At 43.6% G+C, this 26,020-nt stretch overlaps 1 protein-coding gene across 1 annotated transcript in view; it reads left to right on the plus strand.

The window, feature by feature from the left end:
• Positions 1-1,939: 1,939 nt before the first annotated feature.
• The window catches only part of N (neurogenic locus Notch protein), a 53,063-nt gene continuing 28,982 nt past the window's right edge, over positions 1,940-26,020 (plus strand). Inside the window, exons 1-2 of the mRNA XM_022082708.2 lie at positions 1,940-2,158; positions 14,940-15,018. Coding sequence (XP_021938400.2) covers positions 2,092-2,158; positions 14,940-15,018 — 146 coding nt within the window. The 5' untranslated portion in view covers positions 1,940-2,091. The remainder of the gene's footprint in view (positions 2,159-14,939; positions 15,019-26,020) is intronic.

Below are 26,020 nucleotides of genomic sequence, written 5' to 3' on the forward strand. Positions count from 1 at the left end.
CAGAACATGCCCTGTTTAGTATCCTTGTAGTTACATGTGCCAGTAACAGATGGCGGGCAGGTTGTATAAGCAATGCTTCCTGCAATAAATTGATTTTAAAATGTTTACCAAATATTCTCAGTTCAAACCCAGTGATCATGAAATAGACAAAAAAAGTTGCTCTTCGAGCTACATATTCTTGTATTTCCTTACTATTGGACGTCTAGATCCAGGTATTCCAATAGTGGTTATGTTGAGAAGAATTTTTCTTCAATACATTAAACACGTAATATTAACATAAAAATCTGCATACACCTTACAGGTCCCAACACTTTAGTCAGTGCGTCTCCCACAAGAAATGCTATTATTAATGATTAATTACATTTATTAAGTTGTAATTACAAATAAAGATGGATGAGATACGTGGGGGCAAATAATACGCATGTGGGAAAAGAACGCGCGCGCGCGTGTGTTTACATTTTATTTTTTTCATTGGAAACTCATAATGGTTCTTGACACTTTCATTGATAGCAGCTACAGTCCTTCATTGTCTGGAACAATATAGTGTTGCTACTGTCATTACGCGAATAATACTGCGATTGGCTGTACACGAAGCCCACATTGTGATAACATTGAAACAAAACTAACATAAATATATTGTAGGAATATTTACAGATTTCTGTTGGAAAACGGAAGGGTCCAACAAAGGTCATCAGGATATATAACAACAGAACCATAGAGCCTTTCTGTTTCGTGTTCGTGAGGTACCGGGTTCAAATATTATTCCGCGGATTTACTGTCCTGAAGCTTTCGTGTTTTTCCTTCGTCCCTTCAGGTGAATAGCGGTATATTAGCTACTTGAAATTAGACCACGACCGTTCTTCCACTGCTTTAAATTCATTATTCGTCCCCTATGTAGTCTGACGTTCCGAGCTACCGACTTGTGTGGTAAAATAATCACCCAAGATAAGACATTCGTTTAGCTGTCCGGTTACTTGCCATGTTGGTGCTTGGGGGGGGGGGGGGGGGGGGAAGAAGAAAAGGTATAGCTCCTACTCATTCTTAACCTCGGCACTAGATGGGGTGAGTGGTCAGCCTCACGCCCCGGCCACGCTTTACCCCGGTAAAGGACCCTGGTACCCATTGGACAGGAGGCTGGGTGGGCTCCAGAGCCAGTCGGGAAACAGATGTCGCAGGAAAATCCTTTGTTTTCCTAAAACTCAATGAGATAACGATAGTGCATAATCATATGTTATTTGTACTTTTTTAGTCCTATGTGATCCTTCCATTTTTATTTTCATGGGACAATAAAACAAATTAACATAATAAGAAAATGGTACGCACATTAATTTTTCATGAGATGTTAACGTTAATCGGAAAATTATTCATGTAGACACATAATTGAATGAAGTTAAACAGACAACGAAGACATTTATATTATTCGTAATGAGTTTGCATATGGCATTTGTCTGAAGAAAGTACTCGGCAGTTCTCGAGAAGATTGTATTTATACAGGCAATTGAAACAGTGTATGTAGTTCATTCAATCTTCAATGGATCTTTTCGCGATCCATGGCGCGTGTAATGTGGTCTGGAGCCACTGGAGGTAGCCGACATCCCGACTCAATTTCTACGGTAACCGTGCTCTGCACCATCATCAGCTTTTTAGCAACATTGAATGTGAATGAACTCCTCCTATTGGTCGGTGGTTGCTGTAAGGCAGTGCATTCCTCATCGTCCCCTCAAGAAGTTAGTGCATAATTAATTTCCTGCATAAACTTCTCGAACAAGTACAGGGTTAAATATTAATAGTCGATTTAAATATAAATCTTAATTTTGTATGAATGTGGGACAGAAACATTCCGATATGAGAGATATGCTAAAGTTTCACACAGCAGCGAACTTTCCCACAGTTCGAGACGCGAACGGATACAAGTACCTTCCGCATGGGAACTACTTTCAGTGACTGCAGCGAACAATGGGAATTTAGAGTATTCGATAGCGCGGTGGAAGAATGATGTTAGTTATTAAAGTCGATGTAGAAGTGAGTGGAAAATGAGTGTGAGTGCGTAAATGAGTGTTGAACTAATGTGCAACAAGACGATCGCTTAATATGTGGCGACAGGATTATAGTTTTGTGCTTGTGATCTTGGTAACTTGTTGGATTCCCACAGTAACAGGTAGGCAGGCTTTGCGTCCCAATGAGCGTTGCGTGCTGTTATAGTAGTTCTTGTGTATTAACAATGTAAAATCATACGGGGTCTTGTAGTCCACTTGCACTATCAAAAAAGTAATTTCTACAAATGTCAATAATTCAGAGTTCGGTTCACACTACTCCGTTCTGCAAGTTCAGTTCATTTTGCCGAAAGTCAATGTAAAATTGTAACAGCAACTTCTAACTACGTAAAATCTGTAAGCCCAGTTGAAAGAGAAAATATCGAGGGCATCATGCCAGAAGGGCGTATCTTCGTGTTTTCAGATCTGAGACGTCTGGTCTAACAACATAAAATAGTGGACGGGCGTAATGCGGATGTTGCTCTACGCAGAGATATTTTTTGGCTTATGGATACTAATAATGCACATTAATCAGACCAAATAAGCTTACGAATTTGAGTCTCCTGTCTTGTTGATACGCCGTTTAGGCATCCTCGATATTTTATGTAGCACCTTCATTCTTGAGAATCAAAATTCTGAGTACGGTTGTACGTTTTTGTATTATCATGAACTTTTCATGAGATTTTATGAAGACAGTCGTCATCATTTGTATTGCTTTCTGTGGCCAGATCTCTTGCCTTCTGAATGCATCTAAGGCAAATTAGGGCATTTGACTCAGTTCGGCATACCTTGGTCAGATATGTGTTCGAGCAGTGGTTTCCAACGGGTGCTGCAGAAATGTATACATCCTATTTTTTAAATTTTTATTGCAATGATGTATTTGACTGTAAAGCGTTGATCTCTTGAGAAAATTACAATGATGGGCTGTGCGATAGGGGTGTTACAAAAAACGGAATACGTGTCCAGGTTGCGATCGTTGAAGAAAAAGGTGAATACAACTGTCCTCCGGGGATGAACCCGTTGCTGATTACTATCAGGGGCACTCGTGTTGTAGACGTGAAATATGGGTGATGCGTTACTTCCACGCTCCCTGTACAACAAAATGTCACGTTATTTGCCGTAGTAAACTAAAATCAGCAGTAGATTAATGGGGGTGTGCACATCGGATAAAATACCGGTTGCCAACGATTCGTTTATGTGTGGGTGTGAATGGAGCTTGGCGACCGTGCTGCTTGTTATTGGATTGCCTATTCTTGCTCCTTGATTTGACACTTGACGTCCCTTTTCACATCTCCAGACTTTTACTTATATCTGGAACAACCCTTACAGTTGATGTATATTTTATCTGACGACGTTTCCAGGTAATGCATTACCATGATGAGGCAATATCCGTATCAGATACTGGTACCATCACTGCAAGGAACTTGCCCTGTGCCTTTTAAATACAGTACAGGCATACATTTCCAAATAATATATGGAACCAACCATTACTTGGAAGTTTCTCAGCTTGATTTTTGCCATTCCCGTATAAAATATGCTACACGTGCATTTCAACTTCCTTGGGTTAATCGCATGTAACTCCATAAATTTGCCCTTCCTGTAAATGACCTTAGTGCTTCTATCCACCAGCGTGGAGATCAGGACTGTTTACGTAACGATTTCGCCCTCCGTTCTGGCGACGAGACATGACGCTGTGTTCAATTCTAGACCAACCGCATTTGACTGGAATAAAAGTCTTTTTTATGCTGTCTTGTGTTGTCATCTAACAAATTAACATCATCAACATAGACCAAGATCATTTGTGTCCAATTCATTTCCATTCTCTTCTGATTTTGTTGGACATTCATAATATCGTGCTCAGAAACAAAGTTGAAAGCACTGGCTATAAAGCTCGTCACACAGATGTTCACATGTTTTTTTGTTTTTTTTGTTGTTTTTGCTGTAGGTTTCGTTCAGATGAATTTTAATTAGTCTAACTTGGTTCCGTGTTTATATTGAATTCAGTACAATGTAGTTTCTGTTTTAGAACTCTAAAAATGGACTGCATGTAAGTAGAAGGTGGTTGTCTTCTGGGGTGATGCGCCTCGTTGTCTGGTAAAAGTTTGCCGGCATTTCAGAGGTGTTCTAGCCTCTCTTACCGGGGATGACGATGATGGAAGCAGTAAGCAACTTTGAACCGTCGATAAACGTATACCAGACTACACAGCGCAACATCGCATAAGTCATCTTCATTCTTCTGCCGTGAGAACTTGAAACATTGGCTTTATGTAACTTATTTTCCTTGTCTCCTGATTCATGAACGGACATTTTACTAAAGACAGGAGTAGACCTATTTTCGCGGATGCATGGCCTACTTTTTATGACACGCCTGCCAACGTGAGACCGTGGGGTGGGGAATACAAGCGTCTGTGGTCTTGAACATTGATAGATTATTTAAAGGTATATACACGCGTTGAAATTACCTTATTTGGGAAAGTAACATACGGAGTATGAAGTTTTTATGATTGTGAAGATGTAGATGTTGGTCTTTTGGGTTGTAACGCCGCTTGAACTTGTAGATATGTGTGCTGTGTAGTTGTACATCCACTTTATAACCCAGAAGACCCAACATCCACAAGATAAAATGGCGAACGGGCGAAGAATTTTTGCTTCATGAACTGTTGTAATTGCCGTTTGAAATTTGTGATTTCTCATGTTTACAAATGGTGTACTCTGAATTTTATTAAAAATAAGACTAATGTTTAAAATATTCTGAAAGATTTTCGTTAAGTTACATTAAACTCGAACTGTTGGTGGCAGGACACGTGTTCCTATGAAGAGATTAAAATACGTTTGCGCAACATTATTGACGTGTCAAGATGTGGAATTAGACAATACGAAGAATAATAATAATAATAAAAATAATAAAATAGGAAAACAGTTTGTTGTCATGTGCCATTTGGAGGACGGAAAAATAAGCGATTTTGGTTTCCTCATATTCCAAGCATTTTCTGTCTTGACTGTGGTGAGGTTGGTCGGACCCCGCCGCATTAGAACGGCTGATGTAGGTTACGCCTGTGCGGAAATGCCCCGTGTTCTCAGGCTTTCTCTCGGCCGCTGCTGTGAGAAAAGTTCACAGCCTCCTTGCCGGGACTCTGAACCGTTCGGATCGCTTTGTAAACGCGAAGTGTGCCCAAACCTCAAGGACAGGTTCATTTTATTTGTATCACTGCAACTTTCATCTTCAGTTCCGTGTGACGTAAACAGAAATGTCCAGCAGAGAATGCCACGTGTTGTTACACGTCCTTGTCTTTCTACTTCATTAGGCCGGGCGCAAACGGAGCCACTAGTGGTCGCCACCGGTGGCCGCCACCTGTGGCCGCCACTTGTGGCTAAACACGACCACTAGCGGGATAAACAGTGGTCGGAGGCAGCCACAAGTAGCGAGACACGGCCACTACCGCAGCGAGTGGCCCGGTCGGGCCACTACGAACGCCGTGTCTGCGCTGTCTATTAAAACTCCATACAAAATACAGACCGCAGCTTGTGGCGGCTACAAGTGGCTGTGGCTAGTAACTCCGTTTGCGCCCGACCTTAGTCGTACAGAACTTTTCTGTAAATACTTTATCGGGGTGTATTGTCACCCATTTGCGGCAGATAAATTCCAGGAGCAGAGTTAAAGTATGTGAGATTTGAGGTTTTCATGGCGGCGAATATGAAGATGGCTGTCTTCTGGGTTGTTGCGCCATGTCGTTTAATAGACGTTTAAGACGTTCTTGCTGCCTTCATGAGGGTCATAAGAAGACAGCCATCTTCGACGTATAAGTGTATTTAAACACTGTTTTCCGCCAAATTTAAATCGTTTCCGTATAATTATTATTTTTCCTCTTTGATTCAAGTTCCCGTTCAGACATACTACTGTTTTAGGCGCAACAGATAGAAGGCGGCAAGGAGTGGTGGTGCCGTAGAAGTACGTTGATTGCGTATTGCACCCGCTTCCGCAAGATAGGAAGTGCTTGTAATACTATCGGGGTTTGATTGACTAGCTAGCGAGAATCAAATACGACCTTTGCAACTGCGTTTGGGCGTTGAAGTCTGTCGGATGGTTTTAGGAGGCGATCGTACATCCAAAGGCTCCAAGGCGTTTTCTTGCGCGGGCAAGCACATTCCTGAAACGGGACTGGAACTCTTCCTCTGCTATTACATATTCATCAGAGAGAAATAAGTTCTCAAATAAAGGCGAACATATTTCTTGAGGCTGAGGACAAGCGATTAGGGAGGTTCGCATGTTTGAGGCAAAGTCTAGTCGTAATGAGCGCCGGGAACTGAGAGACCAAGGTGTTTTGTTCTGTCTTGTCAGCTCCTCCAGGCGAATGTCTTAACCCATCAAATTCCTGTGGTAACTGTGTACCATCTTCTCTTAACTATCAGTATTTATGGGTTTCATATGATTCTCAGACTAAACAACATTAACCAGTTGTTCTTTGCAATGGAAACTCGTTGTATTTACTTTGGGATAGGAACTGGATTTTTGGATATTATTTGGTTCAAGGAATTAATCTTATAGACGTCCATATATGTACCTTATAGCGTATATTTTTAATTACATGAAAATAGTTCTTGAAGATGACTGTTCTGGGATGTTGCGCTGTGTAGTCTAGTTTTTTGGTTCGGCGTTTACCGATGTTTCAAAGGTGCAAACTGCAGCGAACCCTGGTGGTGGAGGCTGTAAGAACTTTAGAAATGTCTGTCAATTTCTACCAGACTACATGGCGCAGCAAGCAAGAAGAACAGACGATGGAAAATGTCCTGACAATGAATAATTTTAAGAGTAAACTACCGTCGTCAAAACCCTTTATAATTGAAGAAGACAATCATTTTCATACTCGCCGCCGTGAGAACCTGAGATCTTACCACTTAACGAAGTTTATGCTGGACGGAATATACGTACAAGTAACGCTGTGTTGTTTGTGATCAAAGGACCAGCGTTGCCGAGATAAAATTGCCGTACGCGCATAGAAATTAGATCCTGATGAGAGGCCGAAGCTGTTGGGGAATGTATTACATGTTTGATTTTTTGTGCGGATGGAGAGCATTTCATTAGCTTCCTATAAGTAGGCCATGACTTGTTGATCATCGTTGGCAGTTGATGCAGTCGCTTGTAGCCATGTGTGCGGGGACGCGATTTAAAAGCTTGCAGCTGTCCGTCTGAGCAGCAGCTGTCGCTTGTTCGCTAGTCCGTTGGCTGGGACTACTTGTTGCTATTAACCGGTCGCAGGGCTGCACAGTGGGAACAACCACTCGCTTACTGCACCGTGTCCTCCAGAACTCGGCGATCTTTGCATCCCTATGATAGCAGAGACGTTCGTAATTACAAAAAATCAGTAATCTGGTCATGCGTGTGTAATAAAGATTGAGAGGGGCTGGTCACTAGTCCAAGGAGCCCTGCCAAATGCCAAATTTTTTTAAAGAAATCTTTCACATGTGAAGAGGCCTGGACTGGGAAGGACGCTAGAGCTACAGAGACTAATTGTGTCACTTTCAGCTGCTCAAGGATGACTGTGGGCCATGTAGAAGATTTTTTTCAGATGCAATATCAAAGTTGCACTTGCCTCCAGGACGTGGACATATTTTGCATCACACACGAAAATCGGTTAGGACGCGATACACATGGACATTACGTAATTTCTCTGCATCCTCGAAGTTGCGAACTGCCATACGTACGAAGGAACTTGAGCAGAGGCTTGGAATGCGGCAGCTGTTCGATAGATGCGGGCAAATCAGTTCCCATTATAAGGATCCGAGGCTGTTAGCAGATCTGTCCTCCATCTGCAGACAACAGTTGTACGTCGTGGAATATAAAGTAAGCTGGGCATTCACACCTGCTGGAGACAGGCGAAGAAATCATTTCTTTATCGGGGCAACCTGATGATGGATACATATCAGACTACACGGCGCTTCAACCCAGAAGATAGCCATCTTGGCAGTTTTCTGGTTCTTGTATGAAAGATGTGTCTTATAAAGACGGAACGTGGGAACACAGTTCTGGCTTTGTCAGTTCTGTGGTTCTCACAGTGTTTGCGTAAAGAATGTGAGGTGTAGATTTTTCGCTGCTTTTCGGGGATGCAATTTTCCTGCATTTTGCTCTCAGGTTTGTAGTAACGGTGTCTTGCACATCGTCGAGAATTATTGAGGTGTTTATTCGGGAGTACCGTTGGCTCTGTCTTTTTTATACTTGGCAGAAAGAACTGAGCTGATCAGTTTGTGTGTCAGCCCTTCCCGTCGCCGAAATCCCCCATTCTGATATGGTCTGGGGTAGGAAAACCTAGGAAACGGTAGATGTATCCGTTTAAGTATTTAAAAAAAAACTTGTTTCTGGCGAGTAGGCATTCTGATTTATAGTTATTTAATGAATGTGTAGTCCAGTAAGAAGTTTCTTGTGCTTGTTGCCTCCATCATAACCTGATGGCAAAGACACTATAAGAACCTATTATTTGACTAATCCTTTTCAAGTGCGTATATTATAAATTATGGGATAATTGTGAATGAAAAACTGTAAAGAACGTTGGAAGAAGTGGTAGTAGCCTGTTGTAAGATACTATTCCAGCTCGCATTTTTCCGGGAGAACACACCGATCTTCAAACTGATAGTAGAAATCTGGACTGGCAAATACTCTGCTCTACCTGTATTCCTCGTTGCCATAAGACTACGTTTCACAAGGTTTTTCTCGTATCTGGAACTGGTTTTTACAGAGACACAGTCCCTGTACAGTTCTTTAGGGGCGGTAAACTTTCCCTTGCCACAGGGCTTAAGAATCGTCGCGTTGATTCGTAAGATTATTTTGAAGAACCGATACTTTCACTGCCGTTTTGATCACGACTTTTATCCGCTTTGTTTTCGTGTCTCGTGATTTTTCTCGGTGTTTCCAGCAATGTGTGAAGTGCGACGTCATAATAGAAGTTACGTAAACTCACCTGGACAGGCAAGGCGGATGATGGCTTTGATTCATTGTGCAGCTGTTTGAAATTTTAAGCGCATGCGTACTGCTTTGAGGGCGCATTCCAGGGTTAACCAGAGTGCCCATACTTTCGTAAGCCCGTGCAAAGGATGCCCAACATTCGACACTGACAAGTGAACCGTCTGATACCTGATGTAAATGTTGAGGCTTCTCAGTGTCACGACAGTCGTATATGTTACGCATACAACTGTTCCGTATGTCCTCATGATCGTGAGGGGAGTTGGAAACAAAATTAAAACAAAGCCCACAGTTACTACGTACACTTACACAGATGTTGGTTCCTACGATACTAATTTCTAGTTTTTTTTTATCCAAGTCTGCCATAAAACATTACATGGTCCGATTTGAATACTTTGCAGCCTCAGTACACGATCTTTCCGGGTAGTTTTTGCCTTGTTTTACGAAGCTGTACCAGCTAAAGAGGTAATTTACAGTGTCGTTGATTATTCATGATAGTTTAACTGATGTCTTGTGCAGAATCCTCCATGAGGAATTTATAATAGCTCAGATTAACGAACTTCGTCTTTAAAGTCCTCCATGAGAAGCTCGGCTGGACCACACTTTTAGGGAACTGGAAGGTTTATTGCCGCTGGACTCTATCCTGTGCCAGATGAATCTATTCCACAACCTGTTTAATCTAATGCCCATCTTCCTGTCTTTACTTTGATCTTCAATTTCTTTAGGTTTTACAGCGGCGTATTTTTCCGATCTGCTTATGACGTGTGGACGGTTAGACCTGACTTTGTAGACCTGCAGGCGCTACAGAAAGATGTTTAGAACAATGCACATGCCCTCCTTTTCCGCACATTTCGAAAGAAAGACCAGAAAAGGTCGTAATTTTAAAGAAATGGTAATTTATAAGTTGGAACTTTTGACTTATCAGCTGATAATATTAATCTGTGTCGCAAAGTATTAGGTGAATGTGATGCTGTGACGTGGCACGTACACAGAAATGGTGATATGAAACGGTGACCTAAGGTATTGAGAGGTATTCACGGCTGTGAGTCTTCAAGGTGACTGAAACTTGTCTCATGGCGATGTTGATCTTCTGGATTTTGACTCCGATTAGACATTACATGTTAGTTAGTACGTACCAGGGTTTTCATCGCCAATACACTACTTGTGAAAGCTACTAAAAAGGATCTTGGAGAAAAACCTATAATTTAGACCTGGTTGAACTAGCAGAGGTTAGGGTACAATGTAGTCTATTGTGATGATACTGATGCATCTTTTGGTTTCTAAAGCAACAGACAATCACTACCAACTGAATAACTATGAACTGTTCAAAGAAGGCTCTGTCTGTACCTCAGAGTTAGCTGGTACGTGTTACATTGAGACTGACAAAGACTGGCTTCTTGCATCGTAAGGAGAACCTGCCGGTAGGATCGTTTGGGTCAGTTCACACGTGAGTGACTAAATCATCCATTCCATAAGAAGGGGAGGAGGAGAATTCGTTGCTCATTTGAGCTACTGCCATCTTCTCAAGGGGGCCTCGAAGTAGTCCGAGCCCTGACCGTGTGCTCGCTAGATCATGCCAGTGAATACACGTCTCACGCTGCCTCTTTGTTCTCTGGTCCATTTGATTGCTGCTGGACAGTTCGCACCATAAGTGCGTGAAACAGACCTCGCACAGCGCACGCTGAATGGCCTGTCCGAGCTGCAGATTTGTGTTCGCTCAGCTTAGCTGGAAATGCCTTGAGCTTGCGAAAACCCAAATGTTCACTTCCGTCATCACACAAGCCCGTCATTGAGCCATATTTTGAACCAGCTTAGTACATTTTAAATTGTCATGTATTTGTCGAAGTCTCGTTTTAATATTGTCCGTTGGTCTCGCAAGTGATCTCTGCTCGATAATTTTCCTAGCCAATATGAACTTCGCGCGTGTTACGTGTTCCGCCAATCCCACGCCTGTTTGTTTTTTCACATTAAAATGTTGGGTGAAGAGTGAAACCATGAAGCCTGCTTAAGTCATTTTGTCTTACGTTTAGGTATCCTTCAGTTGCCCGCATTGTTCTCGCATATAACGGTTAAGTCTGCATTCGGTTTAACGAGCTGGCTGGGCTGCACCGGTAACACATCTGATTTTCATTCAGACACAATTTCAATATCGGTTAGAGTGAACGTTCCTTCTTAGTTTTCGTCAGTCCCAGACGAAATCCTGGATGTTACATTTAAATAGGCCCCGGCAACTTCCTCTGCGCCTTTGACTTTGGTTTAATTTTGTGTCCTTGTCGTGTTCACGAGACGGGTATGAAGAACAGCCGTGCGGTGTATTCTGCCCCGAGACATCCAGAAAAGCCATGTTCTTAATTCTTACCACATTCATTTCCTCGCGCGGAGCATTCCTTCTGCTTGTGACATCAGTATCCCTAAAACTGATGTTAAATAAGCTTTGCCTACGAAATTTCAACACTGATGGGTATGCACGGTCGCCATTTTGATGTTTATGGGAGTTAAAATTTATGTCGTCCTAATTTCATCATGATGTTACAAACTCTGACTCATATCGGTTTATTAGTGCCTCTAATGATGATTTACGTGATGATTCTAGTGGGGACCCGTACGCCGTTTACAATTTTGTGATTGTTATTGGATACGTAAGATACGAAATGGATCACCATAAGTGTCTCTGATTTTAGGCCCCTGAACGCCAGGCTGTAAAGAAATCTGGCACGCACTCTGTCCCCCACCCCTCGCCTCTCCGTATCCGGGATGAGGGCATTAAAGCCCCGAGGTACTATTCGCTCCATAAACAATGCAACAGTCCCGTCTCATGTGTTTGTCTTTCAGCATAATTTAAGGACATCCTGAAATTACTGGTGCCTTGAAATTGTAGAATTCCCAAATGTTTGACGATACTTTTATCATCTGGTTCCACGGGTCTCAAGTAAAATTCCCATGCTTCTATGGAACCCGAAAGTTTATTACCGTCTTCCTAAGAGCCCGCCACCATCCTTATCATGAGAGAGATTAATCCATTTGCAACTGATTTATCTAAGATTCGTTTTAATAATATCCTTTCAGTTACGCCGGGGTCTTCTAAGAGGCCTCTTCGTTTCAGGCTTTGCAGCTAGAATGTTCCATCACTTTCTCATATCCCCCGTGTGCGCCATGTTCTGATTAGTGCAATAATATTTGATAAACTGCAAGGTGCAGTGGAGAGACGTGTTTTTTCATGGATATCGATGATTAAATTTTAGTTCCCCTGAGTCTTTGTACCTGATTTAATGACCATCATGCAACACTAGACATATTCGTCCAGAATCTCAGCAGTTTTAAGCGACGTGCCGATTATTCTCGGTTTTTTTTTTCTCAGCATGTCCACCCAAATCATCGTGTAGTAAATTCAAATAGGCCAGGACCTCTGTATTCCAACTCTTACGAACGCATTAACAATCTATGTTTTCGTCGAAGTTATGTGATTTCGCCAGTCGAAACAGCGTGTCGGGACAGATGGGGTCGTTGTAGTGTTTTGTCTCGGTGTCGCGCGCGTGTGGTCGGTCAGCTTATCTTGGCCGCACACTGGGCACCGGAAGTGTCCGATATTGGTCCTCCACTTCCGGTTCAAGGAGCAACTGGGAAGTGGTTAATGCCACAGGTTTGCTCTCGTTTTAATGCATAATAGCGGAAGTTAGGCTAATTGGCGCCAGGTTCAAATCCCGACATGCAGATCAGTTTTTCATGCATCGCCTTTCTCCGTCCAGGATAAATCAAACGAATGAAATTGATTTATTGATTTTGATTTAACGTGGATAAATCAAATGTTTCTGTGTCCACACTAGTTCATCATACTTCTTTCCGGAGAGAAAACGCGAGGAACCTTCATCTTGAAATCTGTGAGAATCAAGTCCACATGCCATATTTCTTAAAATTCAATCTAAATATTATTCTCCCATCTACATATAGGCCCGGCCCCAACGTGGAATGTCTCTTCGGCTCTCGCTTTATATATTTTTTGTAATTTCTCACGTGCGTGCTACATACATCGCCACTTTCGTTCTTGTTTCGAACACCCGAGTACTAGGCGAACGGTTCGAATTTTGAATCGCCCTACGAAATTCTGTTTGGACATGAAGCTAGGAATGCGTACAGTATTTTTCGTGTTGAAGCTTTTTGAGAAGCACTTTGAAAAATTAAAGGAAGAGGAAGGATTGGATGCATCACTGACGCGAAACGATGACAGTTGTTAGTCACTCGCTCATTGGTCGGTGACATCAGGCAACCATCCTATCGATCCGATATTTTCTCACAGAATAACACCTGGAAAACAAAAGAGTAGCCCCCTTCGTGCGTGGCCAAGTGCCGCTCTCAGTTTTGCGTCAGTAATACCTTAGGGAAATGGGTTGAGATGGAACTGGTTCAGGATAGTATTCAATTGTGCTTGCGGTGGCTGCTGTGTGAAAGTCGCAATGTTGCCAGAATCCTGTATCCATCTGTCCCTTACATCGAGCATTGCTGTTCGGTGGTTGGTTAGTGTTTTTATTCGGAGGCCCGCGTCTCGATTCGGCCGCTTTACTCCGACTGCTAGTGTTGTAGGAGACTGGATATGGGTCTGTCAAAGCAGGAAAAATGCCAACGTATTTTAAGTAAATGTTTGAGGCGGACGTGGACCTACACATGACGTGTTCATCAAATATTAACGTGGACTCATGACATCAGTGTTAACTGTGTACAAAAACAGCATGGTCGCTTCGTCGTTTGTGCCCTGTAGCCTGGACCACGGTTTGAACACGTAGCGACGAGTTCCCCAACACATTTTTTCCATGTAAAAGTAATGAAGTGTTCTCAGGCGATGGTCCAACGCTTCGGGGAGTCTGTTTTTCGCTGTCCATCCTTATGTTGAAGGCACAGATAGCCTCAATTGTGCGTAATGAAACTTTACAGATTACAATCGCTCATGGCTTTTTGTTGGGGGGGGGGGGGGTCAGTGGTAAAACTTTGGTGATTAAACGGTGGTTGTACACCCCGTAGGTCATCGTTCAATCCGATGCAGATAAAATGGCAATAGAGCACGTGTTTTCTGCTACGAATCGTCGTCCCACCGATGTTTCACTGTTCTCGGCTAATTCTGATTAAGTATTCTTGTTGGAGTTTCGGCATTATCTGAATTAGAATTGGATTTTGTAAACAATAAGTGATGGCCACGGTGGTCTAGCGGTTAGAAAGCTGGCCTTGAAATCCTGGGGTCTCGGGTTCGATTCCCGGCGGTGCCCGAATTTATAACTTGTGTTGGGCAACGCCGTGGTCTAGGCAACACGGAGTTTTAGTCCGGGGGCTTCCCCGGTTTCTCCGTGGCATCCCAACAATTACTCCATTCACACACAGAAGAAGGCAATGGCAAACCACTTCTGGATCATCTGCCAAGAACGTATATGAACAGGTCCCAGTCCGAGAAAAGGATGGAAGGATCCTGTTCATATGGACCTGTCGTCAGACAGAACACTAAATAAATAAATAAAATAAACAATAAGTCGTATTATTATTATTATTGTTTTATATTAATCCGAAACTTGATCTTTTGTCCGAAGACAACGCAGACGTAGAGTGAGAACAGCGGGCGTATGTTAACTGGACCTCAGAGAGAGGAGATATAGGAGGATGGATAAATAAGTATCGTTCAGCAAATACTATTATTATGATGATGATTAGATCAAGGAGGATGGGATGAGGAGGACTTGTAGCACGACTAGTGTAGATGACAAACATACGAGATTCTAGTCGGAAAACGACGGGAAGAGACCAGGTGGGATACCTAAGCGTAGATAAGAGGATGATATTAAAATGATCTTTTAAGTTAGTGGACTGTATTCAGGTGGCGCAGGAGGACAGCAGCAGTGAGCTTTTGGGATTGACTGTCGACTTATAGAGCAGAACTAGCAGTACAATGATCACATTTTTTTTCTCTCCAGGTTTTGTGTCGTGCTCTCCCAGCCCCTGCAAGAATGGCGGTACATGTGTGTCGTCACCACGCGGGGAGTCCTACTGCAAGTGAGTACTGGCTATTTAAACATAAGTATCGTACTTATTTCGTTTCAGGATGTCTGGAAATCCTCGTTTACAGTGCGTCATGTGAGACTGTAACAAAGTTGGGAAATCTTGAACGCCACTTATCATAAGTGTCCGCCAGTAGAAGTGCTCTTATGACGCTAAGCCATTTGAACTTTACTACTGTGTTGCGTTATTACTGATTTCCCGACTGCTTGAAGCTCGCTTACGGCAGCTGATGGCCGGAACGGCACCTGCCAGGTGCGCTGATTGACATCGTTAACGGGGCGCAGTGTCTGAAGGTTATCTGTGTTCCTTGTGTTGCGTTATGTCCGCGTGTTCGGCCTTAATAATTTTTAAATGATTCCCAGATTTTTTATTAAATTTGCTGTGAACATCGTGACCACCTTCATACTGCTAACTTGACTGCAATGCGAACTATTGGGGTCGTTTATAAAATGTTTAGTGGTACTGGAGCTTCGGAAATTATCTAAAGTTTCTTTAGCTGTTTTAATTTGTGGAACGTAAATAACGTGACGGCCACTCGACATTTATATTCAGTGTTCGGTTTGGTGGCGATAACACTAAAATCAGGCACGTGACATTTAATGTAAAATTTGATCATAGCTTTGGCAATCTGGATAAAACTTTTTTGCATGTGAATTACAAATTTTCCGACGATGCTTAAACTTGAGTTACATCCGTATGTGGCATTTGACGCTGTCGGAATTTGCATTAATTAAAATTATGCTCATATATGGACCACTAAATCGTGTACATATTAATTAGGCATCGTCACCGTGCGGAATGAAGAATTTGGAGGAAGTGGGCGTTCTTCCCAGAACTTCGTTCCGATTGTGTTGATATAATTACAATAATGGCGGTTGTGATTTTTGTAGTTTTGACCCACAAGGGCATCCGGCGCCCTACTCGGTAATTATGGGAACGAGTTCTGTGACTCCCTCTCACAGCGTAAATCGATGTTTTAGTTAATATCGATAGTTTTTGTGATAGAACGCGAGAGACCCGTTGCACGACCACCGTGTCTTCATTACGGTGAACATGCTCGCTGACCCGATTTCACGTTCAGACAAGCCAGTTCAGACACTGAGCCGGTTCAAACCAATCAAACTTTCTGTTAACGGTGCCCGTAGGTCGTAACACCGCCTTTTGAACACGATCCTGTGAAGGTTGCGTCCATGTCACATCTTCACAAGTTCCCTACGATTATTTTCGTGTTGTCGATGTTGGTCTGATGGGTTCAGCCCTGATGGTGGAGGCAGTATGTTCTTTTGAAACGTTGATTTGTGTCTGAAAGTACACAAGGCGTTACAACCCAGACAAATATCGACATCATTACCCCCGTGAGAATCTCATCGCATCTTAATGTCTTACTCCAATTTCACCATGTTCCTCGCGGATGATTAATTTCGAACTTTTTCCCGCTCCATGCCCAGTCAATCGCATCTTCCCCGGAAGTTCTGTTGCCTTTGCGTTCCTCTCAAGCAACTTGGTTGTGTGTTTTGTAAATCTGATTTGAATGTTGCGGAGGATGAGAATTTGGGAGCGTGTAGTCTGGTACAAGTTTTTCGACGTTTCAGAGGTGCGTATTGCCTTCATAATGAGGGCGATATTTCAAGTTCTGTGTCTGATATCTCCAACCATGATGCCCCTGAAGGAGTTAGGGTGCCTATGAGAATTTCAGAATATTCATAAGGAGCTTTAAAATTTTAATTCTGTAATTGTCGTATGATATGTCACATTTTGGCGTCGTATCTTGTGCCACTTTGTATACCAGATGCTAGATTCGGTTCACAACATTCTTTCCGTTAGGTTTGTATCAGTGCTTCCAAAACCTTGGTAAATTACCCAGAAATGGATAAAAGTGGTTTTTCTTTGGGTAACGACACACCCATTTCTGTGTGACTTGACTGAAATACCCGATGGTGTTAATGGTTTTTGCAGAGCGCAAAATGTTATTTGAAGGAAAAAAGGACAATTTGGAGTCCTTCTGGTTAACAATTCACGATGAATATCCTGTGGTAGCTGGAAAGGCCGTGATGCAAAGCGTCTACTTTCTGATAAGCGGTTTTGGGTTTATATGGTGCCCGCTTTATAGATGTTATAAGCGTCTTCCGTTTGCTCGTCACCTGGAAAAGGTTGGCGATGCATTTTACAGAGTGAATAAAACGACCGCGTACTGGAAAGATGTGTGCCCGCCTGCAATTCTCGCGCGTGTTCGGTCTCCGAAGCTACTCAAGGCATTCCAATTATTTTTGTTTTCGTGAGTGGTGTTGGAAAAGTTGTCGGGCGAGTTTAATTTTCGTCCTACTTTTCATAAAGTTCAAACAGAACTTGATAATTTTTCTCAAAAGCGACTCTTACGTGGTATAAAATGCGAGCCTTTTTTTTTCCGCCGTGGCAGACCTTACTCGTAAGACGTAAAATATGAACCTCGTTCTTAATGATGTGTCTCTGCAATTTCTGTCGGAGTTGTATTCCCGACTTCGTGGATATAGTAAGGCAGTGTCCTGGTGCGATTAGCATTCGTACAGGCAGTAACCGAACATGAAGCTTTCCATTCTCGTTTTACCGCAGCGTGCGACGTGGGAACGCCCGAGGCCGTCACGCCGCGGCATTTGCATAAGAATGCTTAGTGATCTCAGCTTGGCTTCACAATAGCGCCAGATGCTGTCCGTTTGCATGGAACTTTACCTCCATGCCTTAATGGCGCGGCCACTTTTAAATCTATCGTTGCCTTTTCGGAACGCGACGTCATTATCTTGTGTTGAGACAGAAATAAATGTACTTGATTGTGAAGGGGTGGGTGTACGTTTGCCCCTATTTCTGTTTCTCGCATTCTACATCCGCTGCCCCAACCATCCCGTGAATATTTTGTGGTTCTTATGAAGATACCTGTGGGTTGTTGACCGACGTGTTTTTTATTTGTAGTGTTCTGCCTGACGACAGGTCCATATGAACAGGATCCTTCCATCCTTTTCTCGGACTGGGACCTGTTCATATACGTTCTTGGCAGATGATCCAGAAGTGGTTTGCCATTGCCTTCTTCTGTGTGTGAATGAAGTAATTGTTGGGATGCCACGGAGAAACCGGGGAAGCCCCCGGAGGAAAACTCCGTGTTGCCTAGACCACGGCCTTGCCCAACACAAGTTATAAATTCGGGCACCGCCGGGAATCGAACCCGAGACCCCCAGGATTACAAGGCCAGCGTTCTAACCGCTAGACCACCGTGGCCCTCGACCGACGTGTAAGAGGTATTTATTGTGTCCGTCGTCAAGGCAGTGAGCGTCTATGAGAAGTTGGTCGATTCCTATTGTCATGTTCTCGTCGCCGTTGCAACCTGAAATCTCACATACTGATACAAGCTGTCGCCGGATAGCCGAGAACGCGTGATTCCCCAGGGGAATTAACAGTTCCTCGCCGTAAAAAGCTGCAAGTAGGGAATTCAACGGATGGGTTGCGTTCGACACAGGACAGTGGCCAGTGGTGGGGGCTGTTGCTGATGAAGTGGTTGGAAGCAAGCTCTTCCGAAACGTCTTTATGCTATTGGGGGCCTGCCTTACAGTAGAACTTCTTAATTTTCTAGCCGGTAGTACCAACATGGCGGCGGACGAATTTCTGCGGTGGGATTGACACTAGCTCGACTTTCAATGAAGTGATGTGTGTGGTAATAGATTTTTGTAAAATGCAGAACTTTGGTACAACAGTTTTTAGTGTAACGTAAAACTCCATGGCGGCTGTATGAAACAACAAAAAGTTACTTCTTTAGGATTCGATTGCATGACCACGAGCTTAGGAGTCCAGTGTGATACCACATCGCTAACTTTTTGATTTGCGTTACTTCAAGAAGACCGATATGGAGAGCTAGAAGCTGGAGTTCTCAAGTAAGACAGATCGCGACGTCTTTTAAGTGTAAAATCAAAGCCCGCTGATTCTATTCTGTTTTTGCAACAGTCAGTTTCAGATGAACAATTGAGGGGAAAAAGTATTTAAAACGCGTTTCTTACATTTTGGCGAGAAATGTACACTACGTTACAATCAGCTGATTTCTTTCGTTAATAAGAGCATAAGCTGGTTCGATCCTTCATCGCCTGCGAACTAGAGGCATTCAGAATCCGCAAAGAACGCATGTGGAAACTGTGTATTCCGGCACGATTACACTTTTCCAGTCTTGTCATCCAATCTCGTTTGACCCTGTATAACCTCTGCAGATTAAGCAGGATCGTTAAGTAAGAAAAATAACCCGGGCAATTCCGGTATGTTTTGTGCTGTTAAATACATTATGCCTTGGGGTGCGCCGGTGTGGCCGTGTTGCCAACGCAACGGATTGTCTAGGACGCGCCGAACTGATTCAAGGAAGACGCGCGGTTTTGCAACCCTGTTTAAATGGCGGTTTTGTATGGAGTTCCCTTGCTTTCCACCGGTTTTTTTTCCTTTTGACAGAGAGAGGGGGGGACTGACGTTAGGAATCTACCTGAGTTTTCTCTCACAATGGCAGTCCGACCAGTCTTGTAGGGGTGTCCAAGACTTGCCCGCTCCCATTCTCACGAGAATTTGTGGAATCTGTTAATTAGCGATGTTTCTATTACGCATGCGCCGTTCTCATGACCCGGCTACTCTTCACGTTCATTAATATAAATAACGTGTATTCGCCATCGGCTTCTCAGCAACTATAAGTGGAGTATATATCCAGGCTACTCATGATCTAGGAGAAAACTGTGTAACAAGGAAGTTCGTACTTTTGTACTTAGCACGCTTCTAAATTGCGTAGATTGATTGAAATGCCGAAAATGATGTCGGAGGATGACATTAAGATGGTTCTGGAAGTTTTGACTGGTCCTACGGCGGTCTTTCGTAACTAAGGGGGCATTTTAGCTTGCTTGTTGGTTAGTTAGCCAGGTAGTCACGGGGGAGGGTCACAGCACGCATTGTACATTCGTGGTGCGTGACGCAATAAAACTGCACCGCTTTCGTCATTTCGAAACGGGGGATAGAAAATGAACGAAAGAATGGAAAAATCATGCTTTGCCCGTGGCGAGGTGATAAGTGGACGGGAGGAATACGGATTGGAATGAAAGTGGTCGTGACCGGGCGGCAGGCAGATTGTGGAGGAAGCCGTGGTTTGCAGTCGGTGTGAATCTGATTCCGTAAATACAGTCACAACAGTTCGGTTACGACGCCGTTGTGACGTATAGAGAGACCCAGACACATGTGACTTGTTCCGCTGGAATGTCCATCGCCCACACACTGATATTTTTTGATCCGATTGGACCGAATTTCAGTCGCAACAGAGGCAAATAGACAAAATTTGTGAAGAAATAAATAAATAAATAAAAGAATTTGAACGAAACGCTGGTTACTGGACCGCGAAGAAGTCACGTGACTATTGAAAGAAGCAGGGTATAATGAACTCACAAGATCTGAACATTATTTTCGCATGGAGAAGGTTGCGTCTGATATGCTGTTAGTACAAGTAAATCATTCTTAGACGTTTTAACGACTTATAGCTCAAATAGTTGACATTTTATTGCGATATGAAGTTTGAGTTTGCTGTATAAGAAAGGAGAAAAATTGGTTAGCATTTTTAGACGCTGGTATTTGGAAACTATGAGGGTAGAAGAAGGGTTTGAGAGAGGAGGAAGACGCTTACATGCATTTTTAAAATGCTTGGCGACAACTAAGTGGAGGGGGCAGGTCCTTCATGAAGAGGTAGCTTATAAGGCAATAATAAGTTGTACTTATACCATGGGCTGACGAAGTGTAGAAATATTTTAGCGTAAAATTGTTTATGAGTGGGAGAAGAGAATACTGCAACTAGAGATTGTTACATCAGATCTGTGGAATTATTGATTGACCACGTCCAGTAGAAGGTTTCCTTCCGAAAAATAAGGGCTCGACGACCATGTTCGGAGCTGCATGGCGCGTCTGTCGGACGTGTTCGGTCCTCGTCGCTCTGAGGAAATGTGTGATGGTTGACGAGCCGGACACAGACGGAACATAACACCGAAACACGAATTGCGCCTCATACTGTCTGACCGCTCGCCGAGACTCGTGCCAGCCAACGTGTTCGTGTTTGAACGTTCCGCTTAACAACTGCAAATGAGACGTAAAAATGTTGAAGACTGAAACATGGTATCTCACGAAGCGTGAGTGTGTAGAGGCCGGCATTAATTACACATTTATAATTATACAAATTGGTGGCCTGTGCTTGTCCTTAAATTCTCATGGGCAGAAAAGGACCTCTCAGCGTTTCGCGCCCTCGACGTCTTTGGTGGAAAGTATGCAGATGTGTTCAGTATCACGTCGTCATTAACGGGAAGCTGCCGATGGCCGGTGAGCTTCCCACTGCCGTGTGAATTTATTTAACGACTCTGTCAGTAAATAGTTCAGATTATGCGGTGTCAGATGTACCTTGAACTCGGTCACCAGAGCCTCGTTTGTGTATCAGGGTTCGAAGAAGTGTTTGGTATCGTATGAAGAATACGTGTCACTATTGCAGTCTTGGGCTGGTACCCACTACCGGATATCCTGACTGATATTCTCTAGTCCTTCCACCCGAATGGAAGCCCTTCCTGTCTAGTTCTTTCCAGTTCGCCGTACGTGATTTTCTTTTGGCAAGAAATTGTTTTGCCGCAACATTACGGACTGTCGTGAACCAACCATTTTTATCTGCAGGTATTTCTTTCTGTTTTTGCTAAGTATTTAGTGATTGAAGCAACTTTTGATCAGATTTAACAAAACACTGCCGCACAGCACCACTAGCAGATCGCGCGATGGGACGGGAGAAAGTAACTGCACTTTCTATGAATCCCTGTGATCTATCACATCTTGGCACGGCTCTGGTTCGAACAGAAGGGACAAAAACATCCTGATTAATAACTAAACTAAGCGTTTTACAAACTGCAGATCACGCTTCCGGGTTGTTGCTCTGTGTTGTCTGGTAGATTTTGTGCGACGTTTCAGAGGTGAATCAAGCGCGATCGCCCTGAAGATGGAGTCAGCAAGGACCTCTGAAACGTCGGTAAACTTCTACCAGACTACGCGGCGTAAGAACCCCGTACTCATCGCCGTGATGGAGTGATCCGATTGATGTGAAGGCCGTGCTGTGCGCTGTGGAGGTTTTCATGAAGTCTGCATGGGAGCGTTTTCAGAATTTAACCGTTTGCGATCTTTGTCGGACCGAGACCGACATTTAAATATCCGAGTTCCGGTCCGATGTGTTTTACGCATTTTTTACGTGATCTCAAGCCTTCTGCTTTGTACTAGTTTTCCTGGTAAGACTCTGTGTACCTTATAATAGTGATAGGAGGCAGGAGAGAGAACTCGTTTTAGTCTGACACGTGTCGAAGGAAGCCAGGACTCCACACCAAGTGTTTTGCCATACCTCATATAGAGACGTAATGTCATCGTGTGTGTAGCTGTCATATTTACTTAGAATAGAAGTATTTTATATCTGATACATTTATAAAACGAATATCCCATATCCCAATTATAACTAACTAACTAGATGGCTTACCGAACCCGAAGGTTCATCACCGAATTAACCAAAGCCCTCCACCGGACCCTGTCCTGGGCCAACAAAATCCAGTCTCCTTCAACTCCTATCTCCCATAGATCCCGCCTTACATTTTCCTCGCATCTACGTCTAGGTCTCCCCAGCGGGGGGTCTTCCCTTCAGGTTTCCCAACCAGTACCCGGTGCACACCTCTTGTCCCAGTTATATATTTTTCAATTATTTTTGGCGCGTAGAGCAATCTACCTCTGACATGTGCATATTCGTTCATCTTCTTATCAAGCATTCTTTATGTGTTGTGACTTATCGTCTACACTTCGCGTTGTGTTTCACTTTCCTGGTGTTGAATTTGGTCTTGACCTTTCGCAAAGAATCAGGACGAAAGCTCTGAGAATGTGAAATCCAATGCTTATCAAAACAGTTCATTATAGCAGGTGGCGGAGAGCCACAAAGGGTTAAGATTAAAATCATTTCGCGGAACGCTAATATCTTTGTTATTGTAAAACATGCTTCGTGTTGCCTCGTGTTGCCTGCCTTGTAAAGAGTGGACAGAACGAACGAGTCTGTTAAACGGAGTGTGAAGTACAGCGTATCGGAATGCGTTTGTTTGCTGTTCTCGTTGGAACTTCGTCAACCTTCGGTTTGGGCCCGAGGCAGATTCCAGACACATGTAGACTCGCGTCAGGCACAGGCGTTATTTACTGTTGGCGAGTTCGGATTTGTAGCTTGTGCTTGGGAAGTTCCGAGCAGAACTCTTAACGCCTTCACGTTGCTCTGTTTCAAAGCTCTGATGCAACCTGTTTTTTTTTACCATTTTGTTATGAAATGTAAGCTTTTGTAGGGTTTGGGGTTTTCGCAGCGGTGAGTCTGAAGATTGATGACGGAGGCAGTATGGCCCCTGAAACGTTGGATATCTAAAAGACTACTCGGCGCAATAACCCAGAAGACAGCAATCTTCTGTAAACTTGTGTCGCTTGCCGCGAGGCCGATCCCGATAATGGCCAAGATCGGCAGGGCCCCGTTATATGCACAACGCAAGCTGTGTGATATACTTTAAGATAGATCGGGCTTTCGCGCTGATAAGGCTCCAGTGCTACAAATCGTGTGTCGTTAATATATTTAGGTAATATAAATGTACATTGCTACAGAGCAGTGCAGTTAGCTCATGGGGTTAGCGCGCTGGATTCTTCCATATTTGGACACTCGATTGCATTCTTTCCGAACCAGTATTTTATTAAGTAGGATTCGAGGTTTTCGCAGCGGTGAGTCTGAAGATCGCTGTCTTTTGGGTTATAGCCCCGTGTAGTCTGGTAGAAGTTTACCAACGTGTCAGAGGTCCTTGCTGCTTCCATCATCAAGGCGATAAGGCAGCAAGGACCTTTGAAACGTCTGACTAAACGGCGATACAGTCCAGAAGACAGTAATCTTGTGTGTTTTATTGTCATTCATTACTGAATTCCTCTCGAGCGTTCGCATCGTCTTCGATCTCGTACAACCTCTGTCCTCGGCAGCAGAAAATTGTTACCCTTACCCGACTTCAGTCTTCGTCTGGAAGCTTCGCCTTTACTTCGGATTTAGTTTCATCTTGATCGAAGGGCCCAGAATTTGTTTCGCGCAGACACGACTCACGGCCCTTCACATCAAATTCGGCGTTGCCCACCCGTGCGGAACCGAACCACAAGCGTTTGCAGTTTAAGCAGCGAGAGTAGAAATCCCATTCGATTCACATTCCGGAGACCCGCGTTCGGTTCCTGTTGCCCACGGTGATCGTGACGCATGAGGCGGGGCGGACACGCTGTGCGTGCTCACCGTGGGGTCCGCGTGCTCTTAATGACACGTTGCCGTGTCACGGCTGGGAACTAATCGATAGCTACGTGGCAGCGATGTTACGATATTGTGGTTGTGTATCTATCGATGTTGGGAGTGACTTCCGTCACACGGCAGCTTCGGAGTGTGCCTGTGTGAAGTTTCGCCGCCCTCTTGGGGCGAGTGTCTGTGGCCCGTTGCTCCGTTTGATAACGCTGCTCGTGTTCCTTGAACCGTCCACATTGACAGTGACGGAACACGAGCACGAACCCAGTCTGGACGCATCTTTAATGCGGCGAGAGTGTACCATCGCTGACTCCGCTACTATTGCGGATGCCCCTTGAGTTTTGTCTTTGTCAAGCGAAGTTTCCCGACCGAACTGTATTTGAACCCGGACAATTCAGAGTCGAACAATGCTCGTCTTTTTTCACACGAGATGAATATCCACTGTGATGTTTGGTGTAAGGCGGACTCAAAATCAGTTCGCGGAACCGGTTTATATTGTCACGTGTTCCTTGTCCTTGTCTTGATTCGCGTTGTCATACATATTCATAATGTTGGATACGTATTTTAGTAGTTTTCTGTGCAAGAAAAGCTTTAATTACGTTTGTTTGAATACAGAATGATGAAGAAAGCATTTGTATCAGTATAATTTTTACAGAAGGAGGAACTTCGTGATTTGTACTCATCACCTAATGGTGTTAGGATAGTGAAATATATTTAGGAGATTACGATAGGGTGTGGACTTGTAGAAACAAATGCACATCTGATGTTGGAGGGGAAAACTATTGGATAGTGGCTTCTTTGATGAACAAGGAGATGTGATGAGAAACAAGCCGTAAGGGTAGGAGGTGACTGGGAATTGCGCGTGCTATTAACGTTTTGTTTTGTGTTGTTACAAAGTTCATTGGTATCTGGTCGTTCACCGGGAAAGGATAGGATAGGATACCTCTTGCATGTTTTATTGACTTCAAAATTATCGGAAATCGTTTCGTTTGATATGCATAAAATGAATGCGTTATGGTCGTCCGCCCCCGTGTCTCTGCTTTCCGGATCTCTGTCCACTAAAATTACCCGAAGCTCACGTTTGAGTTTCCGATATCGTGTTGTTTGCCGATGGCTGCAACAGGTCGCTCTCCCAGCCAGGCAGTGAGAGAGAGAGAGCAAGTAGCAGGAGGTTGGAGAATGAATAGAAAGGTGTACCAACCACAGTTTGAAGTACACATGTTTGTGTTCCTTGCGACTTCGAGCACTGTTGAGAAAAAATATAAAAGTTACTTATAAATTGTTCTGACTGTGGTGTGTTGCAGTCAAATTTGGCTGTTACTTTACTCACTGGATACTTGGAAAAAAAAAAGGTTTACGGAAACAGGATCTGTCTGTTATCAGGCTAAGGTGGTGAGAAAGGGTGCCTACTCTCTTTAGACGTAGTCTCTATCGTCTACCACCGGTCCTTTATACCTTAACCTGATGACGAATGCAGTCTCCGTAATGTCGTGGGTTTTAACAACCAAGACAATGGACGCTATCCAAAGTAACAGTCGAGTTGATTATAATAGTTATGTTTAAGCTGATACGAAATATATTTGACCACTGTGAACGAAAATTGAATTTGCTGGGCAGTTTCGAGTGTATCCGTTTCGGAGATGCGTTCAGTTTGTGGAC

Source organism: Zootermopsis nevadensis, unplaced genomic scaffold (assembly GCF_977971745.1).
Source record: "Zootermopsis nevadensis isolate Lab colony 2312 unplaced genomic scaffold, Znev_1.0 Znev_ptg000002l, whole genome shotgun sequence".
Lineage (NCBI taxonomy): Eukaryota > Metazoa > Arthropoda > Insecta > Blattodea > Termopsidae > Zootermopsis > Zootermopsis nevadensis.